The sequence below is a fragment of the Lithobates pipiens genome, unplaced genomic scaffold, assembly GCF_037356315.1.
Source record: "Lithobates pipiens isolate NorthernLeopardFrog02 unplaced genomic scaffold, aLitPip1_a1.2 Scaffold_19, whole genome shotgun sequence".
Classification (NCBI taxonomy): Eukaryota; Metazoa; Chordata; class Amphibia; order Anura; family Ranidae; genus Lithobates; species Lithobates pipiens.
The window spans coordinates 538,711,147-538,736,443 of NW_027507764.1; the positions used below are offsets into that span (position 1 = coordinate 538,711,147).

The window sequence follows — 25,297 nt, forward strand, 5'->3', positions numbered from 1 at the left end:
CTGCACTTCCCTGTTCCTCACCATTCCTTTTCCCTCCCTTCCTTGTTTTCCTTTCTTTCCCCCCTTTCCCTCCGCAGTCCCTGTTCCCCATTCCTTCTTTCCCCTTTCCCCCCCTCTCTCTTCCTTTCTTTTCCCTTCATCTTCCCCTCCTCCGTTTTTCCTTTTTTTTATTTTCCCTACTTCCCCCTTCATTTCCTTTGTATTTTCTTTCCCCTTCCCGCCCCCCCTCAACTTCTCTTCCCTTTTCCTTTCTCTTTCCCCCCTTCCCCCTACCCCTTTTCTGCCTTCTAGTCACCCTTCCTCTTTCGCTTCCTTTTTTACTCCCTTTTTTCCTTCTGGTCTTTTTTTCCCTACCCTTCCTTACCCCTCTTCCCTCCCCACCATACTTCCCATTCCTGGTGCACGATACAATCTTTTTATGGCTATCATTCCACCAACCATTTTGTATATATATTCCTATTCCTATCTATATTTATTATCTGCACAATCCCCCATGTCTGCTGTGGGGGGAAACCTTTTTAGCACCTTAATCTGGTGTTGGGCCTGTTGGGTAAGCGAATTCACAATGATACTGCTGAGCTCTATGTACTTAAATGCTTTTGTATGATTTGTTATCTGCTTTGTACCTTATAACATTATTTGTTTTATAGATTATTCCTCCTGAGAAAGTGGTCTGTGTACTGTGAAACTAGTAGAGGACTGGTTAATCTATGAAAAAGCTCCATCATCGCATACTTCTTGGGGAAACCTTTGAGTATTTGTATACTATTTTTGAGTTTTTATATAGAGATCTATGTATGTGTTTTATGTAATAAATTTAATTTTTACCCTAAATGTATTAGGGCCACCAAAACCTGGGTCAGAGAGCATATTTGGACAGCCTCAGCAACTGTCTCTACGCTCCTACCCTCCCCCTCTTTTTCTATATCATCTCTGGATGATGGTACTTTTTTATGCCCACCTTCAAGCTTTGTTATTTGGGGCGATACTCAAAAAAGTCTTGTAAATAGTTTTTGGTACATATTGATGAGTACTGGGGGGGGGGGGGGGTCATTGTTTATATTTAATAATTTTATAGTATAGAAAATGCAACAGGAAGCGTGAGACTCCAAGGTGGTTGACTTTACCCCCCAAACTCCAGCTAGAGCTGAAATATTATTTTGTAAGTGGAGAGAGCTTTTAAAATATAGGAACTGAACACCAGAACACAGTTCAAACAGCAGTCAACCTGGTTCCCTTTATAGCCTGGATCATAATCTCTTTCTATTTTAATTGCTAAAATGGTAGTATTTTTACCAGTTATACAAAGCGTTCCTGGAGGTCATTCTGTAAATTGGTTCCTCTTCCCTCTCCTTCTGAAAGTGAATTCATTATCAAACGGCCAAGTCTTCAGAAAGTGAATGCTGGGATTGATCACATTGTACTGCATGAGGCAGCCAACTAGATGTACAATGTTCCTGTCTTTACAAGGAGAAGAATCAGGCTTTTTGCTTTTAACAATCTACTTGAAGGTATCAAAGGGTCTCAACCCAAGACCAGGGGCTTACAGTAGGTAAACGGTCACATAAAAGTCACATAGAAGTTTGATGAAGCAAAATAGTAACCTGGGACTAAGAAGGAGAGCCAGAATAAAGCAAATAAAGGGTTAAATTGCAGAGAAGTACATGTTCTGCCTTTTTCACCCACTTTGAAGATATTGAATTATGCTTTTCACCAGTTCACACTCATATTTTTTGTATTAGGTTTGTTGGCCAAACCTGATGCGAATTACAAATTAGTAGCTGTTTAAAGAGGAAGTAAACCCTGATGGTTTTACTTCCTCTTTGTCTCCCTGCAAAGGTAAAGCATAATGGACTACTATGCATCGCATAGAATTCCATTATGTGTCACTTACCTGACACAGGAGCCAGCGAAGTCACCGCTGTCCCCTGTAGTTCCGAGCGTCCATCTTCTTGGTGGGTCTCGATGCTCCGGCACTGTGATTCGCCGGGGCAGCGACGACGTCACTTCCACGCATGCGCACGGGAGCCGGCACTCGCGGCATATCGCCGCAATCTGCAGCTTACCCAGTGCGCCTGCGCGCCATTGTCTATGGCGCATGCGCCGTAGACAAACATGACTGTCTTCAGGTAAATATCTCCTAAACCGTATAGGTTTAGGAGATATTTCTTGGACCTACAGGTAAGCCTTAATCTAGGCTTACCTGTAGGTCAAAGTGGTTTGTAAGGGTTTACAACCACTTTAAGTATATGCCAGGATAAAAATCCATTCAAAATAACATATATACCGTATATACTCGAGTATAAGCCGAGATTTTCAGCCTCTTTTTTGAGGCTGAAAGTGCCCCCCTCGGCTTATACTCGAGTCATCGCTGTCTGCCCGCTCGATCAGCGTGTCGAGCAGACAGACAGCGGCCATTCTATAGTTCAAAAGCCGCGCCTCCGGCTCCGCCTTCGCCTGTGATAGGCGGAACACTGAATTTCCCAGCAGCCTGTGTTCCGCCTATCACGGACATCGTATCATCCTCGTACTACGGACGAGGATGATACGATGTACGTGATAGGCGGAACACAGGCTGCTGGGAAATTCAGTGTTCCGCCTATCACAGGCGAAGGCGGCGGCGCAGCTTTTGAATTTTACAATGGCCGCCGAGGCGCCGACGAACGAAGAGGGCACGGGACGGAGGCAAGGCAAGGCACGGCACGGGACGGGACAGGACGGGACAGAGGCAAGGCACGGCGGCGAGGCACGGAGGCAAGGAGGCTCGGCACGGGACGGAGGCTCGGGACAAAGGCTCGGGACACAGGTAGGCTGGACACACACACACACACACACACACACACACACACACACACACACGGATGGATACACACACACACAGGGATGGATGGATGGATGGAGACACACACACACAGGGATGGATGGATGGATGGATGGAGACACACACACACAGGGATGGATGGATGGATGGACACACACACACACAGGGATGGATGGACGGACACACAGGGATGGACGGACACACAGGGATGGACGGACACACAGGGATGGACGGACACACACACAGGGATGGACAGGCATGTCTTACCCTCGGCTTATACACGAGTCAATAAGTTTGCCAGTTTTTTTGGGGGTAAATTGGGGGCCTCGGCTTATATTCGGGTCGGCCTATACTCGAGTATATACGGTAGTACATCTCTGGAATACATGCATGTTTCTCCATGTTTTACCCTTTAATTGCACATGCAGATTCTACGGGTAAAGAAAAAAAAAAACAGCTGATCTATCAAAAAAAGAGAGTTCCTTATTCCTATTTGTTTTGACAACACAGTGCCTTTGTGGCACTGAAATCCCAACCAACAATATCATCCCTGCCTGCTGGTTCATTGAATTCTGTCTATCCCCACCCCTCTCTGTCTCACTCCACATGCATACATTCATTTTCTGGCACACCACCGAGGTTCATCCTCATCTGGGCAAGGCATTAGGAACGCCCTGGTAGTGGAAATATCTGAATTGTGAAGGATTTAAAAGCATGAGTAATGGTGACTTGTATTGGTGTATGGTTGGTGGTGTTAGAACACTGGACTAAAATTTACATTTTTATAATGTTTTATTAAATAAGCTGCGACAATCAAACCCCAAAATTAGGGTTTGGGTGTCTTAGTTTAGTTTAGTTCCACTTTAAATAAACACATGCTTTCAGTGAAAAAATAGTTTTCCTTGTTAGATTGAAGAAAAAAGCATGAACAGGAGAACATAAGAAACTTTATTCTCCCAAGTTTTTGAAGTGCTTATTTTTCCTTTTTTTCTTTTTTTTTCAATACTCAAAGTTTATCTAAAGTGCGAGAAGCAAATTAGGAAGCAAAGTTGACATGATGGTTAATGCATTTACTGTGAGCTGCATTTTTTCAGCTCTGTATCCCTTATTCACATTGCAAAGCTCCTCTTTCTGATGGTGCTAATACGAAGAAAAATACTTTGGTTGAAAGCTACATTAACAGCTTGATTCGCTAACAGCCAAAATGTGCATCGTGGAAGTAGGTCCATCTAGAGTTTAGTAATGGCTGCATAATGAAATAGTGTTAGGGATTACAACGAACCTGATTCATCAGGCAGGGCCTACTTGAGCATGTTAGTGCTTTTAAGACAACTTACATCTTTTCATTAGGTTAGCAGTTTAGAAGCCCAAGCATCCATTAAATCATGTAATATGACCAAACCAATTCAAGCAATTAATGACTAACTTAAGTTCTAATTATTTTGCATTTCACGCAGTTGTCTAATAATTTAAGAACACAATTCTTTAAATTCTACCCCTTCAATATTTTTTTATTTTTAAGAATAAAAATCTTAAATTCTACCTTTAAAACATTTGAAGCACCTTCATTCTAAAAATGAAAAATGCCTTTCTTTCACCACTTCTTCACTTTTGAGGAGTCTCCTATCCTTCCAATAGTCAAAAAATTCCCACTGACTGCCGTGGGTGAACAGAACTCACAAAGTGGAAACTGGCATCACCCTAATCAGATTTTGACAATCAGGCATACACAGTGCAGTTCAAATCAGCCTCAGACAGGAGAAAGTGATGTAAGAAAGTATGGAAACCCTATAATGTGTTGAGCTGTGCATACATAACACTTTTTAATCAGAGGCAATTTATATAAAAAATCACGTACTGAAGGATTAAAACAGTAGGTTTAATAAGGTTTATATGAAAAGTGTGAGGTCATTGGAAGCAAACATGATTCATTTATTTAAGCTGAGGAGATGGGATTTAACTTTAAAGTCTACGCCTATAGAATTTCAACCTGTTATTTAAAAATAAACATTAGTAAGGCAAGACAGTAAAATGACTGTATATCTTTAGAAACAGAATTATGCCATCAGATTGTTTATACTTTCTTTAGACAGTTAGGATGGTTAGTGTTTGGTGAGGTGGCCCAAAAAGAAATCAAATTGCCATATCTGTAAAGGTTTGAAAGGAATTCTTCTAAATACAAAAATCTTCATGTCATTATTTCCAAGACAAATTCACACTCCATCATTCCTTATTTTGTGATAATGAGTAGAGCCATACAAAATGTATAATTCATGGCTAACTGTGCATTTGGAATCACTAGGGTATAGCGCAAATGCAGCCTATATTTAAATGGTTTATTCCACCTACATACAGCTGCTTCAGATTGTTTAGACATTATCATTGCAAACAAAACTATATGAAGTGGGGCTAGGAGGGAAATCAAACAGGTGAGACCAATCGAGGTAAGGAAAATAAAGGTGACGCCAAAAGGAACCAAAAGGCTCTTTGGCTAAACCACTGAATTACAGTATTTTCTCAAGACAAAGGAATATTTTGATGTGGGTAAGTGATCAACTATAAACACACCCCATCTCTAAATAGTCAAAATATAAAAATAGTTTTAGCGATATGGGATTTTTTAGGTGCCATACACAGAGAATATGAGAAAAATTCTAATAACATAGTTTATTGATATACAAGGTTAAAATGTATTAAAAATGAAAAAAGTATATACACATCTCGGTTACACTTTCATAATATATTCACAAATATAGCAGTATCATAGTTGTGTTCAAATACATAACTACCAAGCATATAAATCACTTATTCAGTATCTCAGATCAGCATAGGCTTACCCACAGGCAGTGGTCATTGGATGAGACCATGCCCATTAAGGTTATATGGGGCAACAAGGTATATTGTGACCGCCGGAGACACAGAAGGACCAAGCTATAAGGAATATTTTATATCATATGGGAGTATTGGGTTACACCAAAAAATAGGTATAAAATAAAATAAAATTAAGACTAGAACCACATACATTATCTTGTGGCATCACTACATTGATGATGTCCTGCTTTTTTGGTCCAGCACTCAGCAAGAATTGACTCAATTTATGGCTGCTATTATCAACAATTATTGCAATCTTGAATTTACTATGGCATGTGCTCAAACTACGATCAGTTTTTTGGATGTGTAAATCTTAATAAACAAAGATGGAACTATTGGCTCCTCCCTATTTAGGAAGCCATCTGCGGGAAACACTATCCTGCATGTGGCAAGTTCGCACTCCAAGTCCCTCCTCAAGAGTATACCATACAGTCAGTACCTTTTTTTTAAAGCGAAACTGTAGTAAAGAGGAAGACTTCTTAAGAGAGGTCAATAATCTATATGAATGGATACATCGAGGATATAGTCATACATGACTGAACAAAGCATTTAATAGAGTCAAACAACAAGAACGGAATTCTGGTATTTTTTCCCAAAAAAATCTAAAGACATTTCACAGTCTGTTAGGGTTATCATGCAATATTCTAAACAACATCAACAAGGAGCATTTTTGGTAAACATTGGCCCCTTCTATCTGCTGACCCTATTATCAGCAAATATGTTAAGGAACACCGTAAGATTATGTTTAGGCAAGCACCCTCTTTGAGGGACTGCTTAGTAAGGAGTCACCATAGCACTACAAACAATAAATATCTCCTATACACAGGGACTTTTGCATGTGGTAACTGCAGTGGTCATCAAAATCCCCTGCAGAAGCCTTGATAGGCAAAACATGTTGGGAACATGACTGTGATACCGCTATATTTGTGCATATACTATGACAGTGTAACTGAGATGTGTATATACTTTCTATTTTTTAATGAATTGTAACTCTGTATATCAATAAACTAAATAAAATGTAATTTTAGCTTTTCTCATATTCTCTGTATATGACATCTAAAAAATCCAATATTGCTACAACCACTTTCTCAAGACAAAGGGTATTTACAGGTACGGTATATCACTTTCAACACAAGTCTAAAAACTGTTTTTTTTTTTTTTTTTTCCATAGTGGGTGCAGCCATGCAAATCTTCCCTTTTTACTGTGGGGGCCATCTTTGCACCGTAAATGGCAGGTATACAGGGTTTCCATCACTGGATACTGTAGGCACACAAATTGATGTACCCTAAGTAACACCTTTCCATTAGTGTTAACCTTACTGCACAAAACACTCCCTGGTCCTAACCTGACTTTGAATATTGGAATAATGATTAAAAAAGCTTATACAAGATGTCTTTTTTTTTGTGATGATGGGAAATGCATGGCCAATAACTGCACAGGGAAAAACTGCCTCCCTCCCTCTGCCTCATTTAGGCTCCCAAATATTGCACCTTAATGTAAATCCAGCCATGTACATGGCACAGACACAACCTTACCAATTCTTTTATTTCAGATTGTATACAGCTGCTTTAGACCTTTTTCCTCACTTAGGTGCAAAGTGTGGAACGCACGACTCCATGAAGTACAATTATTAAATCAATTTAGATGTATCTCTCTAGTATTTTGCCTGTTGAAATTATTTGACAGTTTTCCCACAAACGAAAAATATTTTAATGTTATACCCATGCAAGAATTCAAAAAATAAATGACCTTTATGCCCTCTTTCCATCAACATACATATTTAAGTTAGAGGGCACTATGTAAGAACCTTGCAGGCATTATCTTTACTATAACTTTATTAAGCCAATGAATGAAGTTCTGTTTTTTTTGCTTACCTACACAGCGAGGTGTTTTGTTATGATTACTCCACGTTCCATCTGGCTGGCATACAGCTGTAGTGAGCTCTTTAGATGATAACTTAAATCCGTCGCTGCAAAAATAAGTGACACTTGTACCCACTAAGTAATCAGTTGCCAGTATGCCTCCATTTGCAGGGGCCTTAGGAACCCCACATGATATTGCTGAAACAAATGAGCATGTTAAAACATATTTTATTATTTATGTGGAAACAAAATTAATATATATATATATATATATATATATATATATATATATATATATATATATATATATATTTAAATGTATAAATTTAGCAATAGTAAACCCTAGTTGTATTTATTACTATAATGATTTTACAACTACATTTACAGTGATAAATGTTATTAAATACACTTTTTTTCTTTTTTACAATGTGCATTTTTTTTACTTACTAAATGCTGCATCAAGAGATAATACCCTGTGCTGGCAGTCCCATTGACAGCCAACTGCTGTTCTTACACACAACACAACAGCCCGTTACTTCCTGTACCATGATCCAATCAACAGCTTTTACTCTACCTGAAGATTTCTGTTGATTGAAGCATTGTGCAGGAGGTATGTCAGACCACTGAAGACTTAACCATTGTGCTGTGTGTGAGGGCAGCAGCCTGACTCTTCAGTGCCCTGCCAGCATGTATATATATATATATATATATATATATATATATATATATATATATATATATACATATATCATCATCTTGTATGTATATGCCTAGAAGGAGCAATCATATATTTTAATGCATACAGTATGCAGGTTCTGCTTTGATTTGTGCAGTGTTTTACAAGTGTTTAACTTACTGTACAAAAAAAAAAATCTTGGAGCTTGTGGAGAGACATGGGATTTCAAGACAATTGGGTTATACTGCTGCCTACAGGAGGATATGGACACTGGCAAACAAAAAACAGTGACCAAGCTGGTATAACCCCTCCCACTTCCAATATGCCTCTGTTTTGTAAAAAAAGAAAGAGAGGGTGAGAGATGAGAGCAGAGAGGACAGCTGCAGATGATGAAGGGATGTACTCTGACCACGGTGGTCAGGGCTTAGCTGCCCTGATTTTCATGGTCAGCAGAGAGGGGGATACAGGAAGTGGAGGGATCAGGGAGGTTTTTTACTGTTTAGAGGGGGCAGATTACACAGCACAAGCACTGTGCTGTTTAATCTGCTTTAAGGGACTGGGATCTGTATTATTATTTTTTGGGGGTTAACAAACATTTTAAGACTATAAGCATGGATGATGATTTGTCTGGGCCACCTAGAAATGGTGTGGTGAGAAGCTGGTTCCTTTTACAAGTATCAGCAGGAATGACAAAAAAAAGAGTTGTTTTCCTTTCTAATGGAAGCAGTGGCTGTAAAATAGACAGAGAGATCTCCTTTTCTTTATGATGCACTGAAGTCTAAAGAGGAATGGAAGAACAATGTCCTGGTTGAGCTAGAAAGATGGCTCTAGCACCACCAGGTGCTTATGTAAAAAGGGTGCTTTACAGGACTAAGCCCTTATCTTAGACACCCACCTCATAAAGGTGATGGTGACAAGCAGAGCATCCTTGTGGGTAAGAGTGGATAGAGGAATATCCCTGATAGGTTCAAAAGATGCTTTTCTGATGTGCCAAGAAAATCAAATTCAGATCCCCATCATAGGTGAATACACAAAGGGAACCACATGAGAGACACCCTAACCAAAGCTCTTAATTAAAGAATGGGACGCTAATGGCCACTGGAAACAAGATGGCAAGTGTCAGAGAACAGTCCACAGAACAACTGGCACATCTGCTAATGCCCAGATAAAAATTTGACAATAGTAATGCACGTGCGCATGTTGGTACAAATGGCCGCAAATATTCCTTTGCCAAGGCACACCCAATGCGTGACAGATTCTGGCACCAGGTGGCCTATTTAAAGCCAACATCGGTCTAGTGCTTGTTGGTACACCGAGCTAATTGTTGATCCATGCCACATTGCAAAAAGGTGAAGATTCATACCATGGAATGGTAGGCAGTACCTTCCTGGCTTTTACCATTGTGGAAATTATAGATCCGGAGATACAATTGTTCCTCAAGATTGGACTTCAACAGACATGCAGTTAAAGCCTGTACCTGGGAAGCAGGATGGTAAACAGTTCCATCAGTCCTAAGGTCCTAACAATCCCTTAAAGCCCACTGATCTGATCATCTGCCAGAAGTCTTATCAGGTTTGAATCGACTTGGTTCAATCCTGAGCTATGTGGATCACCAGAATTCCCTTCCATCTCAATACCATGGAGCAAATGAAGAATACATTTAAGGGTAAAAAATAGGCATGGATCAGGCTGCACTTACCCCATGGAGCCATCAGAATATTCACTGCTTCCATTAGAGATTCTCTATACCTGGAGGCAAACCTTTCCTCCATTTTGTTGTTGAATCTGGCCACTAAGTGGTCCTCATTTGGCACCTGTGTTCTGGAACACCTCTAGGTGTAAACAAGGGACAAGGTCAGAAGCTCTGCCCAAGACAGAATCCATTCTACTTTTTTTCTGTAGCAAGACTTGTTGCTCATTTGTAGATGGATGATGTATGCTACTGCTATGGAGTTGTCTGACTGATCAGATGACCCCCCTAGTCAAAATATCCAATATTGTTGGAGCAACCAAATTGTATGGAACTCCAGATTATTGATTGGTAGATGGGATTTCTCCAGGGTTCCCTTCATAGATAAGGTATCTAGGACTTCTGACCAGCCTGTCAGACTGGCATCTGTTTTGAGGATCTTCTAAAGAGATCAGAATGAAGGGTTTTCGCCAATTTCAGAATTTGATTCCTGAGCCATCACAACAGAGATAGCATGGTCTATGATGTCAGGTAAATTAGATTGTTCTGAACCTATTTTTCCCATGATGACAGGATCACCAGTGTTCTGGAGTAGAACTAGGCAAATGGGACCTCCTCAAATGAGGCTACCCTTAGCCCCAGGACTCTCAAACAGAATTGAAGAGTAAAGCAATTTCCTGGACTGAGTCTGGGAAAAGAGAGTTAGACGTTTCTCTTTGGAAAGAAAAAAGGTGAGTAACCAAAAATGCTGACTCTAAAAGATCAGATTCCAACTGAATCTTTCCAAGGTCTGAATTGTCCATGCTACCCTGTCACCTATAACCTGTGCACACTTCTTCCTCAACAGGAGGTCATCTAAATATCCCACAATGGGGATAAGCTGGGAGCATGGCAAGGCTATTATAGGGACCAGAACCTTGGTGAACCTTCAAGGTGCAGAGAATAGGCTGCACAACATGGCCACAGACTTAAAGTGCAGGGAACCCACAGCAAACTGAAGAAAATGTTGTTGGGCTGGATAAATGGGGACATGCAAATATGCATCCTTGATGTCTCCTGAAGCAAGAAATTCTACCTGATGGAGGGAGGTTATGACAGACCTGCAGAAAGTTTAGCAACCACTTTTTTTGACATTTGAGCTGTAGCTCAACATTTGAATCCTCTGCATGTCCATTGACTGTCAACTCATACAGGCAATAAGATGGGAGACAGCCACTAATCCATCTATGAAGTCATTCAGTGCTGCTGGCAGGAGCTTAAAATGCTCTGCAAATACGGAATCAGCTTACAGGGAAATACGATTTCTTATTATGGCCTTTGTCCAATTTTACTAAAATTTCACAGGGCACTGCAGGGCAGTGCTGAAATACAAGGGCCACTAAAAATAACAAAGGTTCTAGAAAAAATCTCCAAGCATTCGTTGATGGGATCCTTAAAAACAGGTGCATTCTGTGACCCACTACAGAGGGACTGTTATTTGCTTGTCTAGAATCAGACTTGTTGCACTGCAAGGCATAGACAATAAAACTCAAGATACAAGGATAGTCCCGGAATACTACTGAACTGACTGTTGGAAGCATGACAGGTTCTGATTGCCAGAGGTGACAAGGTCATTGTTGGTTGGTGGCAAACATCTGTGTCCCTGTGATAAGAAGCAGTGGTAAGAATGTGTTACCTCATGCAGAATGATGGGAAGAAGAGCACAGAGCATACACACACCACACTACACCTATGGCATTATATCAATGCTTAATCCTTTCCATGATAAACCAGATGAAAAAAATAGGGGTAATAATGGGTCCCAACAGTTTAATTCACAAGGTGACGCCTAGTACTTGGACTATACAGCCTACTAACAAAGAGAGCCTTTAGAGACGAAGTCACGCCTGAGGCTGTGCCATGGCTCTGGTCCCAGAAAGTACTCAGAAGTTAACAGATTACAGATCTGGAAATCACCACAATCAGAGCTCAAAGGTCACAATCCAAGCTTGTCCCACAATTGTTCAAGAACAATGGGGCTGTGTACAACCTCAAAAGTTATTGCTAGGGATACACCACTCCAGATAGCTGGGCATAAGGACTAGCTCCAGCAGGTTGTAGTAGAAGCTTGATTAAAGACAGAAAAAATGTAAATATATGAAAAAAATAGCTAGCAAAAAATATTAATAGTTTAAAAAAACGGTAAACCTTTTCTCAGAAGGGAAAAGACATTCATTCCCCTAAGATGCTAGCAAAAAACTAGGGCATGCTGGGAGTATGAGAGATTATATAGAGCTGGTCACTGTGTTTTGGTTTGCTAGTATCCAAATCCTCCTGCAGATGGCAGTATAATCCAATTCTCTCTTATGTTCCCTCTCATACAAGCAGACTTCTTGATATGATAATGATTGCCATTTTATTACCCACTATACAAAATATAACGGTACACCTTCCAGCCAAAGCTGATCATAATACACCTCATATAGCCATGGGATGCCACAGTTGTAAAATGTTATATTGAAACAATGTTAATCTGTTTCAAGCATGACAGCCAAGTCTGCAGGTTGCTCTGCTGTTGTGAAAAAAATGCCTGGTTTAGGATTTGCGCAAGCATGTGATTGGCCAAATAAAGGGCAGCAGCATACTGATGAGGTCTTCATTCTGTCCCTTTGACCTTTCATAGTTAGATTGACACAGTATAAACACATATACACAGTATATACTGTATATTCAGGCATATATATTATACAGCACATGGTTTAATGATATGTTTCATATTAGAGAGATTTGATTTATTTAAATGATGGACAAAATGATAATGACCCATTTGTAAAAAGTTTGGATCTCTTTACCTTGACAAGCCGGCACAGGAGCATCCCAGGTGTAATATCCATATGGAGATTTTTTACAGACAGCAGTGCTTTTTCCAATGAGCCTAAAACCTCGGTCACAAGCCCAGCGGACCATGCTGTTCAGCTGTCCACCTGTCTGGCTGACAATGAATCCATGTGGAGGAGATTCAGGAGTGCTGCAGTAATGAGCTAAAAAATCAAATACTACATTAAATGTTACATAATGTTCTACTATATACAGTCTCAGTAATAAGAGTATTCATAACAACAATTTTTCCATTTAAATGGATTTTTAAAGAAACATCAGATTATTCATTTCAACAACAATTTTCCCAATAAATGATGTGCATTTAACACATTTTATGTACAGTATGTTATTTACTTGTAAAAACCTCCCTTGTGCAATCAGCCAAAAGCCCTAGGACTGCTGCTGGGTGCTGCCATCTTGGGTGTGATGTCTTCAGCCCCAGTAAACAGAACTTCTACTCAAATGAAAATCTATACACTCTATAGTATTCCCCTTAACTCCTCCCCAGCAGCTATGTAAATGGTTATGTAAGGAGAAGAAGGGAGGGATGAATAAGCTGGGCAAGCACAGAGGGTAATTAGACACTCCCAGAGGAGGAGGGTTATGACATGCAAGGCAGGAGGGAGTGGTGCTTTTCCTTCAGCAGTGACCATTTCTAGAACATTTAAAGGCACATTGTAGGTAATAAAAATAATTTAAGGAATGGAAAAACACTGCAAGTGGGCACTTAAAATGCTTGATTTGTCTGTGCTTTTACCTGCCATTTTTAAGGTTGGCAACATGATCTCTTTAAACCATTTTTTGACAAAATACCTGGTTACTAGTAATAAGAACTTAAAAGCTCCAACTATGTTTAAAGTATGTGTATTACATGTGTTGCAAGGATTCTAGTCTAGTTTATCTGCCAAAGGCAAGTCTGGAGATTTACGATTTTCCAGTTGACTGTTGATGTTCTCAGAATTTGAAGGTTTGCAGGCAAGGATAAGGTCAGTGAAAAACTTGTGAAGCAATAGCGTTGATTTACTAGAACCAGAGAGTGCAAAATCTGGTGAAACTCTGCATAGAAACCAATCAGCTTCCATTTTTTTTTTTTTTGTAAAAGCTTAAGTGAGCAAGCTGAAGTTGCAAGCTGATTGGCTACCATGCACAGCTGTACCAGATTTTGCACTCTCCATGTTTAGTAAATCAACCACAATGTAGCAAACCAACCATGTGCCTGTCCCTTAACCACTTAAGGACTAAGCCTCTTTCTGAGATTTGTTGTTTGCAAACCGTTTTTTTTGCTAGAAAATTACTTAGAACCCCCAAACATTATACATTTTTTTTCTAACACCCTAGAGAATTAAATGGCGGTCGTTGCAATACTTTCTGTCACACCGTGTTTGCGCAGAGGTCTTACACTTTTTTTTGGAAAAAATATACTTTTTTGAATTAAAAAATAAAACAGTAAAGTTAGCCCACCTTTTTTATATTGTGAAAGATAATGTTACGCAGAATAAATTAATACCTAACATGTCTTGTTTCAAAATTGCGCCCACTTGTGGAATAATGACAAACTTTTACCCTTAAAAATCTCCATGGGCAAAGTTTGAAAAATTCTACAGGTTGCATGCTTTAAGTTACGGAGGAGATCTAGGGCTAGAATTATTCCCCAAGCTCTACCGATCGTGGCAATACCTCACGTGTGTGGTTTGAACACCGTTTTCATATAAGGGCGCTACACACATATGCGTTCGCTTCTGCACGAGAGCTTGTCGGGATGGGGAGCGTTTAATATATTTTTTTTTTTTTTACCTTTTATCTTTTATTTTTACGCTGTTTTTAAATTAATTAAATGTGACACTTTTATTCCTGTAAACATCCCTTGTAATAGAAAAAAGCATGACAGGGCCTAAATATGAGATCTGGGGTCAAAAAGACCTCAGAGCTCATATTTAGACTAAATGCAATAAAAAAAGAAAAGAAAATTGTCATTAAATTTTTTTTTTTTAAATGGCCCTTTAAGAGCTGTGGGCGGAAGTGACGTTTTGACGAGTGGGGACCATCTTCCCCTCACTCGTCTCCATGCACAGCTAATGACAAGAAGCGATCGCTTCCGCTGCTGCCGACGGCTCCGGTAAGTGGCGCAGAGACCACATTTATCTTATAGCAGACCACCAGCTGAAGAAGGGGATACTGGGGTTATGGCAACTAGCTGCAGCCATAACAACGATATCCTCCTTTAAACAAACAGCTGAAGAAAAACTGCAGTGGGCGGTCCGTAAAGTGGAACTAGACTAGACTAAATAGATAAGAAAGTATTTAAAAAAGGAAGGCAAAAAAAGTTCCAAGAGAGTAAGTTCTTTCTGGCTTAAGCAGCTTTCAAAAAACAAAAACTCAAAAAATTGTAAATAAAATTTAGATAAAAGAACGTATGAGCAAAAACAAACTATTTAAAATTATAAAAATTGTGACAGTCCTGGTGTTGGGTATGTCTCATATTAGAAAGCAGTTCATATAACTAAAGAGATGTTCCACTGGGACCCCTCCTACTGATCTTTGGCTACTGGGACCCTATTTTGCTGCCCTGGTCTCTCTCCTCCAAAGCCTCTGCCCATACAAGGCCGGCCGTCCTTCCTTCCTCCAGAGATTGGATCCTGATTTGCCTACTCATCGCTAGACGCCTTATCCTCAGGAACTGGCTCTCTCCTCAAAGCCCAACTATCTCTCAGCTCAAGCATGAATCTCTTGCCCTCCTGTACAGAGAACGCCTCCTCACGGACTTTAAAGATGCCAAATCCAGATCCCGTTTTCTTCTCAGATGGCAAACTTTTATTTCTTCTGCCCTTTCTTCAGATGACCAACGGGCTTTCCCTACTCTAGCCTTTTCCTTTGATGAGCCGATCTCTGAAAAATAGCACCCACCCATATCTCTCTCTGCCCATTGCTGTCTCTGGCGGACGGTTCAACACTCATTCCACATCTTCGGGACTACTCCATCAGGACTTTTCTTCCATGTGGCACTTTTGCCTTAATGGATAAATCCAGATTTAAGCTTAGCAACTACAGGACATCGGCATGGGAATTCAGTAATGATCAACCCAACAGATGAATGACGTCCTGATCCTGAACCATCCAGACTGAACACACCCGCAATCCTCTTAATCATTCAGGTATATAGGAGGAAAGGAATCCACATAGTGTTAACTTTTTATTGTCCCAAAAAACACCCAACCCTGGATAAGTGACCCTGTTTACCTTTACCATTTGTAGATATGAAAGCATATTTTATTTACTTTTTTTTTTAAACATGCTTTTTTACATTTCTTCAGTTGCTTCCTGGTTCTTTTAACTAGAGGAGGGAAGAAGAGTCTTTCTAAGCTAAGCACACCCTCCTGTCTGCATGCCTGAGCTAATGCTAGATGGATTCCAGGAAGTAAATGCTACATCAGTCATCTGCCCTTACTCAAAATGGTCAGAACCCAAAATTCTAGGGGGTGTTTTTCAAAGAAATTTCTTAACAAAATAAAGCATGGAGACTTGTATAGATGGGTGAGGTTGCTTTGAATATTAAAAATGAATTAAATACCGCTTTCAGCTTGTGGTGCTCAGATACAATTATGCTTTAACAGGCAGAAAGAGGGTCCCTGGTTTACAATTAAAACTTGATTTTTTAATTTGGCTATGGTCAGCATGAGTGCAGTGAGTTCCCTGCCCTGGGATATCTGGTCACACACCAATAAGAATTCAATGCATAGATTTATTCATATAGAGATGAACTGTCAATCAGATATAGATGCTAAAATAATGTCATATGTTACATTTCCACATATGAATGTTAATCTTTACCCAGACAAAGGGTTGATGCGGGCATGTAGGTTATACAGCTGTTTCATTAAAAGCTAAGTTCACCTTTTTTTTTCTAAATTCCAGCTCCCTTATGTACCTATATAGCAGTAATGTACTTCTTTTGCAAAAAGAAAGCATATTTCCATTTATTTTAAACATGTTTACCTTCTCCATAGCTGTTTAAAACCCTGCTCCATTACTTCTGCCTTACTTCCTGCTCAGACTTTAGGTCATGACACAGGATGGAGTTGACCAGCTGATCTCATTAGCATGCACCCAGTGTCATCTACCTTTACCTGGTCACTCCTTCCTGTGTCATGACCTAAAGTCAATCCAGGAAGTAAGGAAGAAGTAATGGAGGTGTTTTTTTAAACAGCTAAGAAGACAGTGAGGTAAGCGTGTGCAGCATAAATGGAAAGCTGTTTTATTTTTGCAAAATACGTACATTAATGCTATAGTGGTACATAGAGGAGCTGGAATTTAGAAAAAAAAGTGAACAATGGTGAACTTAGCCTTTAACATTATTTTAAGCTTGCAAGTAACTCCTGTTTTTTTATTTTTTATTTTTTTTATTACCTATTTTAAGTTATATGTTTTATAGAATTAAATAAGCACTGTAGTAAAAAAGAAAAATATTGCATTTTTGCAGTAGTATGTTGCTGATATTCAGTATATGAATTAATATTTTTATTTTAATTTTTTTTCTTTCGTACCATTTTTTTTTCAACCACATACAATTATTTTTAAAGCAAACCAAGCTGTTTAACAATTGACAGCTACATGAGTTGAGGCCAGCCATATAGCACTGTGGGGTGCTTATAAAAATCAACTTTTAATAATATGCTTTAAACCTTTTTTTTTTTTTTTTTTTAAATGGCACTGTAACTGCTTAAAACATTTACATGAATTTTTGCTACTTACTCTTTTAAGACAAGATTCACACTTTTTGCTAATTGGATTCAGTTGGGAAAATGTATCAATCTTAGGTAAGAGTGTTTTAACAATTTTACCTTCGTACCTTAGGCTAGGTTCACACCAGAGCGATGTGGGAACGCCGCAAATCCGCTGCGTTTTCCCGCATCGCATGCCTACCTGCCGGCAGTTCACACTGCCCTATGCGGACTGCTGGGAGTGTCAGTGAAATGTTAATGACACCCCCAGATCAGTCCGCATATCGCAGTGCGATCTGCAAACTCGGACAGGAATCGGATCACATGGTGTGAACACCCATGCGATCTGATTCTGCTGCGGACCAAAAAAAGGGTCCCGTGCGAGTTTGCGGCGGGTGCGATGCGAATTCAGCCATACTATCTGTATGGCTGAACTCGCATCGCACAGAGATCGGATGTGATTTGCACTGCAGTGCGGTGCGAATCACATCCGGTTCTCGCTGCCGCAGTGGTGTGAACCCAGCCTTAAACACGGTGTAAACCCTTTGTGAAGAATTAGTAAAATGTGTCTAACGCAACTCTTATTCTTCAGAACTGGTAACTCTGAAGTTCATACTCAAAAGAGAAAAGCTGAATTCACAAAACCCTAGAAAGCAAATTATCATTTGTATTCTAAAAATTTTACAAGGTATACTATATGCATATAGAGATAGACTTTGTTTTGTTTTTTTCCTTTTTTACAGAGTGCTTAAACTGTAGAATGCCCTATTGATGAATAACTGCAAAATGAACGATGAGATATAAGATTAGACTGAATGCTATCCTAAGAGCTAATTGTAGCCATTGTAATAGTTACAGGCTATTATAGTAATTTTGTATCCAGGGAATTAATTTTATTTACAGTGTCAGGAAGCATTTTTCCCCTTATGAGGTACAATATGTTTAAGGTTAACTGGTCAACTGAATACCTGCCGCTGCTCAACCCGAAAGTCCATGTAGGTCTAGTGCAAGTGTGCAGTGCTCCTGACAGCCACAATAGCGACCGGCACACACTGATTGGATTCCAATACTCCTTTATTTAACACAAAATTAAGTGTCCTTCCTTGCTTACATGTTTCAGCCCTGTGTTGAACTTAATCATAGCAAGGGTAAGGACGTACACAGGGCTGAAACATGTAAGCAAGGAAGGACACTTTGTATTTTAACCCAGTGTTAAATAAAGACGTATTAAAAAGTATTAAAATCCCATCTGCGTGTGCCAGTCCACAATTTTATAAATCTGGCTGGTACGTGTTGTAAAGATTGAATGCCAGTAAGTGCAATAAAGGCATCAGGGTTTATTTACTAAAAGGAAGTTAGACTGTTCACTGTGCAAAGGAAGTTGCACTTTTCTGGGGAATTTTTTTCCAGCATTTATTCAATGTGGTGCAAATTCTCTTTGCAAATGATATTCAATCACATGTAAGTAAAAAAAAAAAAATACACAGCATTTTGCTTGCACGTGTTTGGATGATGGAAGTAAGCTGAGCTTCACTTCTTTCACTAAACACTGGACATAATTCCCTTGCAAAGCGCAACTTTCCTTGCAAAGTTAACAGTCTATTTGTTTTTAGTACATCAATTCCATTGAGTAAATATTAACTAGATTTGGACTGCAATAGGAAGAACTGACATCTCAGAAAATAATACTTTGAAGCAGTTACCTTTTAATTAATTGAGGGCCCATTCACACCTATGCAACACTTAAGCCTCGTACACATGATCAGATTATTAGCAGTGGATTGTCTGTTGACAGACTGTTGTCCAAAAATCTGACCATTAGTATTCTCCTTCTGACAATTGTCCAACTTTCAGCCAACAAATGTTGGATGGCAGGCTAGTAAATTTTTGGCGAACAACGGTCTGTTGTCTGATTTTCTCATCGTCAGTACACAAATCCGTCACACAAAAGTCGAAAGTACAAACACGCATGCTCGGAATCAATGCTCACTAAACACGAAATTAGCAGAAGGGGTCCAAAGGGTGGCACTTAAGAGCTGATATTCCTTGTAGTATGTCACTATGTTCATATTTGTTGGTCGACAATTGTGTACTGTAAGGCCGCGTACACACGCGCGGACTGTTCGCCCAACTTTGTCCGTCAAACAGTTTCGGCAAACAGTCCGCTCAAACTTAGCATGGACGGACATGGCCACACACGACGGACGAACAGTTTGCTGAAACCGTGCGCGATGACGTGAACGGCACGTACGACGGGACGAAAAATACGACGTCCTATACACTGCATTATAGCTTTCGGCGTGAAAATCCTTTCTGAGCATGCGCGCAACTTTGTTTGACGAACAAGCCTACACACGAGCGGACTGTTCGCTGAAACAAGGTTTCAGCGGACAGTTTTTCGGAAATTCCGAAAAACCTTGTCCGTCAAACTGTCCGCTGAAACTGTCCGCTGAAAGCCCACACACGAGCGGACTGTCCGCCCAAACACTGTTCAGCGGACAAAGTTGGGCGAACAGTCCGCCCGTGTGTACGCGGCCTTAGTATCCAAGACAAGATCCTGGCACACGCCCTTTGGACAAAAATAAGACGCTCAATTGGCCAACAATCGGATCGGGTTTACGAGGCTTAACACATTTGTTCTACTGTGGCATATAACGGTGATTTCTCATCTTCCATTGATGCCAATGCATTTCACCCAAATCTCCTGACTTTCACTAAAGTTCCAGGGAAATGAGAACTCTCAACTTTACCTTATTGCTAATGAAAGCACTTTGGCAAAACAGTAGGGTAATTCTCCATAGGAAAATACATTCTCTATAGGAAAATAATTTCTCTATAGGAAATAAATAAATCTACCATATTTCAAATGAAGATTTTACCAAATACAAATTTTGGTTTGTCTTTTTTTTAAAGCAAGGGTGTTGATCAGAAATCAAAGTGAATGACAATATATCACAGGCTAATAATTAGCTGACAGAAGTGGGGTGCATCAGACATTCATTCAGTTATAAACAAACCCTGCCATGCTTCCTAGTGATTTTAGTCACAAGCGTATTTCAACTTTAAATGGGCTTGCTGACAGGTCGTTAAATATGAATAGAAGAATAATCCTCACCCAGGAATGATATTAGTGGCTTCTCAGTAACTCGATTTTGCTGTTTAGCTATCCTTTAAGGTATTCAAGGTATGATTATGCACTGTAGAAATAAGTTCTTTATGGAGAGGTCTTGAAGTAATTACTTGTTGTGAGCCCAGCAGGAAGGTTATGTACAATGTCAAGTATCCAACTCTAGCAGGAATTCTTAGTCCAGCAAGTAGACAGATTTCTCAAAGGCAGATTTTCCAACCAGTGGTATTCAGAGGTTGCAAATAATTTATGTACAGAAATGATTTCTGTACTTAGAACTCTCATTTTCATATAAAGGTTGTTGGGCATACTTTGAATGATCTTCTTCATTGTCTGAATAGGTTTAACTGTTGAATTAATGAACAACTATTTTAAAACATTTTGGAAACTTTTGACTGGAATTGTAGGCATTAATTATTGAAATGTATGGCTTTTATATGCCTAACATCCATAATAGCATGGTAGGAACTATATAATGCCCCATACACACGGTAGGACATTCTGACCACAAAATCTGTCGGAATTTTTCTGACGGATTTTGGCAGAAACTTGTGTTGCATACACACGCTCGCACAAAGTTGTCGGTAAATCCAATCGTTCGGAACGAGGTGACATACAAAACATATGACGGGACTACGTAGAGGCCAGTAGCCATTAAGCTTTCGTCTCCAATTTTTTTCTGAGCATGTGTGGCACTCTGTGCGTCAGAATTCTCTACACGCGATCGGAAAAAGTCTGATCGGATTTTGTTGTCGGAAAATTTTAGATTCAGCTCTCAAACCTTTTCAGTCAGAATTTCCGTCAAAAAAGTCCGATAAAGCCCACAAACGATCAGATTTTCCGACAACATAAGCCGATCTGACTTTTTCCACCGGAATTTCCGACCGTGTGTATGGGGCATAAGAGACGCCCTGTGACCACAAAGAGTGACTCATGGACATCTTGCTAAGCTGATTATGTTCCAGCCAGATAAATACAATGTAGCTTGCGACAGACTCAGATTAGAGGCAGTGCATATCTGGAGTCTGATGACTTTTGCTATGTTTGGCCCTGCTAACAAAACAACAAAATCAGATATAGTACCAGCATAATGAAGTGGTTCTAAAGCCAAGACTTTTTTTTACTGTAATGCATTCCCTATATTAAGTTAAAACATGTTCCAGTAGCAGTATTGCCCCATCCGCCCTAAATACCTTACTCAATCCAGTGCTGTGCTCATCTATAGCAGTTATCTGCTCTCTCCCTGCATTCGCAGGGCAGAGAATCAGCAGCAGGAGGCATTGGCTCCTGCTGCTGTCAAACAAGTTCTGTGAGCAGAGAGCTGGAGTGTGTGTCTATGAAGCACACAGCCTGGCTCAGGAGCAAACCTGCCTTCATAGCAAGTGGCTTGTTATGGTGGCAGACACTGAAGAGGAGGAAGTGACGTGCAGACTCCGAAACTGCAGAGTTCAGTTTTTCCTTCTCCTGGACATGTAGGCACATGCTGGAGATTACTGGAACGTGTTCATCAGAGATTAAATCATTTAGCAACACCATGTCCAATCTGGAGCCATAAAACCAACTGGTGAGTGGTCTGGAGACGGAGACGTATTGGTATCTTCCAGTCCCTTATCCGTATATATATATATATATATATATATATATATATATATATATATATATATATATATATATATATATATTGTACCTTTCACATTTGTGTGCATTTGTCAGGTCATGATAGAATCACAGTACTTTTTTATACTAACGGTACCAAGTAAAAGCCTTATTTTTCCCTACAATATATAAAAATGACTTGGGTATGCACCATAGTCCAAAAGTTATAGAGAAGTTAACCAATGCATACTGACACTTCTACATTTAAGCTGGGCCAAATGTCTGATGAGCTCTGGTCATGAAAGAATTAAAGCTATCTAATGGCAATCCCTCCTTTCAAGGAAACACAGAACATCCTTTGTCATGAAAGGGTTAACGTATCAAATCCAGTTCTGTCATTATGTGTGTGTATGTGTGTGATTTCTCACACAGGCTGGTATAGTATATTGAATATCCAGAATTGCACATCTTGTTATTACAGATGTCTGCCTATTATGCTGGTACAACAGCTGTGCAGTATCTGTGCTGTAATTCACATGAGGTTAACCCAATTATAGGAGGAAAGAACCTCTTCCTAATGTGGAAGTTTGTCAGTACAAGTCATCCATGAAATGCAATAGATAAGATTTGGGGTGTTTTTTTATTTTGCATAACAAACTCTAGTTTCCTTGGAGACTACAATTTTCTGAAATGTTGTGACATAGTTAACTTAAAAGTTAACATTGGAGAACAAACAGATTTAATCCAGTTGCACATCAGATAGTCTAAATTCCATTTTGGCATGAAACGCATGCCGGAAAAAAAAAGTTTTTTTTCAGAAAATTAAATGTAAAATGTATTATATAAATCATTCGATGTATTGAATTTAGGCTACAGTTTAAGAACAACCCACTGAACACTATTTCATTTTAAAGGCTCAGTTCACCTAAAGTTGGAATTTATTTATTTTATTGATAGACTACTTTCACACGGGAGCAGGCAGGCGTCAGTGGTATCTTTAGTGCCGCTTTACCATCATTTTAGCAGCGCTGTTCAGCCACTAGTGGGGCAGGTTTAACGCCTGCTACCAGCCGAAAAAGGATTAAAACCCCTGGCAAAGCGCCGCTGCAGTGGTGCTTTGCCAGCGGTTTGGCAGCACTGCCCCATTGATTTCAATGGGCATAGGTGCTTTAGGAGCGGTGTATACACCGCTCCTACAGCACTGCAAAGATGCAGCTTGCAGGACTTTTTTTAGAGCCCTTTCACACTGAGGCGCATTATAGGCACCACAGCGCTAAAAATAATGCCTGCATAGAGCCTGTAAAGAGCCTTTCCTGTCTCCTCAGTGTGAGAGGGCTTTCACATTGGAGCGGTGCGCTTGTAGGGTGGTAAAAAAAGTCCTGCAAGCCGCATCTTTGCAGTGCTGAAGGAGCGTTGTATACATCGCTCCTAAAGCACCTCTGCCCATTGAAAACAATGGGATGGCGCCCCCAAACCACCGGCAAATCATCGCTGCAGCGGTGCTTAGCATGTGGTATTAACTCTTTTTCAGCCGCTAGCATGGGGTTAAAAGCTAGCGGCTGAATAGGCTAAAACGACGGTAAAGCGGAGCTAAAAATAGTGCCGCTTTACTACCGACGTCCGCCCGCTCTAGTGTGAAAGGGCTCTTACCATCCTGCAAGCGCACCACTCCAGTGTGAAAGTCCTCAGGCTTTCACACTGAAGAGACAGGAGAAGCGCTTTACATGCGCTATGCAGGCGCTATTTTTAGTGCTGTAGCACCTGTAAAGCGTCTCAGTGTGAAAGTAGCCATAGTGAAGTGTAAAACCACCTAATACTGTATCTCTCAGGGATTCTATTGATGGGATATCTCCACTGAACTTCATGGGTCTCCAAACCAGTTGTGGCCATGAGATAGGCCCTACATGCCCTATTGATTTTCATTTATTTTTATTATGGAAAATGCATTGAGAGATCATTATGAAATCCACATCTTCTGAAAACACTCAATACAACCAAATAAAGGCTACGTGCATACAGTTATAAGTGGATAGGATGGATCTCCCATTGGCTCTGTTAGGCACATTTAGCCATTCTCTGAAAAACAATCTGAGGTGCATCACGTTTCAAAGTGCAGCTAAGCATCCATTGTCAGCCATTGGATTTTCTTGCCAAATAGAAGTTTAAAATGGGACTAAAGTGCCACAACCTCAAGCCAAGCATTTGGCTCACAGTTGTGGTGTGGTTCCATTGACTTGCCATGGTAGATTTTCGGTGCCCATTGATATGCTTGCAAAGGAATAGTGCACTGCAGGCTACACACCTCTGCCCCCATCCTTCTTTCTGCAGGGAGCAGGCCCCCCACACTCTTGAGCTGCTGAACTTGTATCAATCCAATGTTTCATAAAGGAAGGGACAGTCGCTCACTGTAGAAGCTACGTTTAGTTTACTAAAGCAAAGCTTTAGCTGGCATTATAGATTTTATAGACTTTAGCAGGGCAGTTGGGGAGAAATAAAATGGTGGCTTCAAGCATCGTTGTTCCCAGCTGTTTTTTCACTGCCACAGAATCTCACTTACTAACTCAATCCTACTAAAGTGGGAGGCTCTGCCTGCTCTAATTGCATGATCAAATCACATTTGGAAGAACAGCTGGTAGAACCAATGAACTAATCATAGGAAACTTGATTGGAGGGACATTCTGCATCAAGAGTACAGAAGGCTTGCAGTGCTTCAATGGTTGCAAGGAGAGATTTTTTTTTGGCTGAAAAACCAAGAGCTGTAAGGATAAAATTACAATTGAATACTGGAATCACCCAGCCTACCTCTTCCATTATCAGTCAAAATAATCCTAATAAAGGGGTCCTACAGAATGCCAAAATATGTATTTTTTAGTTTTGCATAGCATGGTGAGCGAATAGTACATCTGCTGTTTCCTTCTTTTTTTTGCAGTCTGTTGTCCCTTTAGATGGGGACAGTCCCTCTAAGGGGATGATTTACTACAGACAAATCAACAAAGGAAATTATAGTTTGCAAAGGAATTTGCCCCAGAACTTACTGAATGAGGTGAAGCTCTGCTGACCTTGAACATAAAATCAT

The 25,297-nt window shown here is 40.0% G+C and overlaps 1 protein-coding gene across 1 annotated transcript in view; it reads right to left on the bottom strand.

The window, feature by feature from the left end:
* CSMD3 (CUB and Sushi multiple domains 3) overlaps positions 1–25,297 on the bottom strand; it is a 1,166,690-nt gene that overhangs the window by 181,466 nt on the left and 959,927 nt on the right. Inside the window, exons 49-50 of the mRNA XM_077493847.1 lie at positions 12,753–12,941; positions 7,568–7,753 (exon numbers count right to left, since the gene is read on the bottom strand). Coding sequence (XP_077349973.1) covers positions 7,568–7,753; positions 12,753–12,941 — 375 coding nt within the window. The remainder of the gene's footprint in view (positions 1–7,567; positions 7,754–12,752; positions 12,942–25,297) is intronic.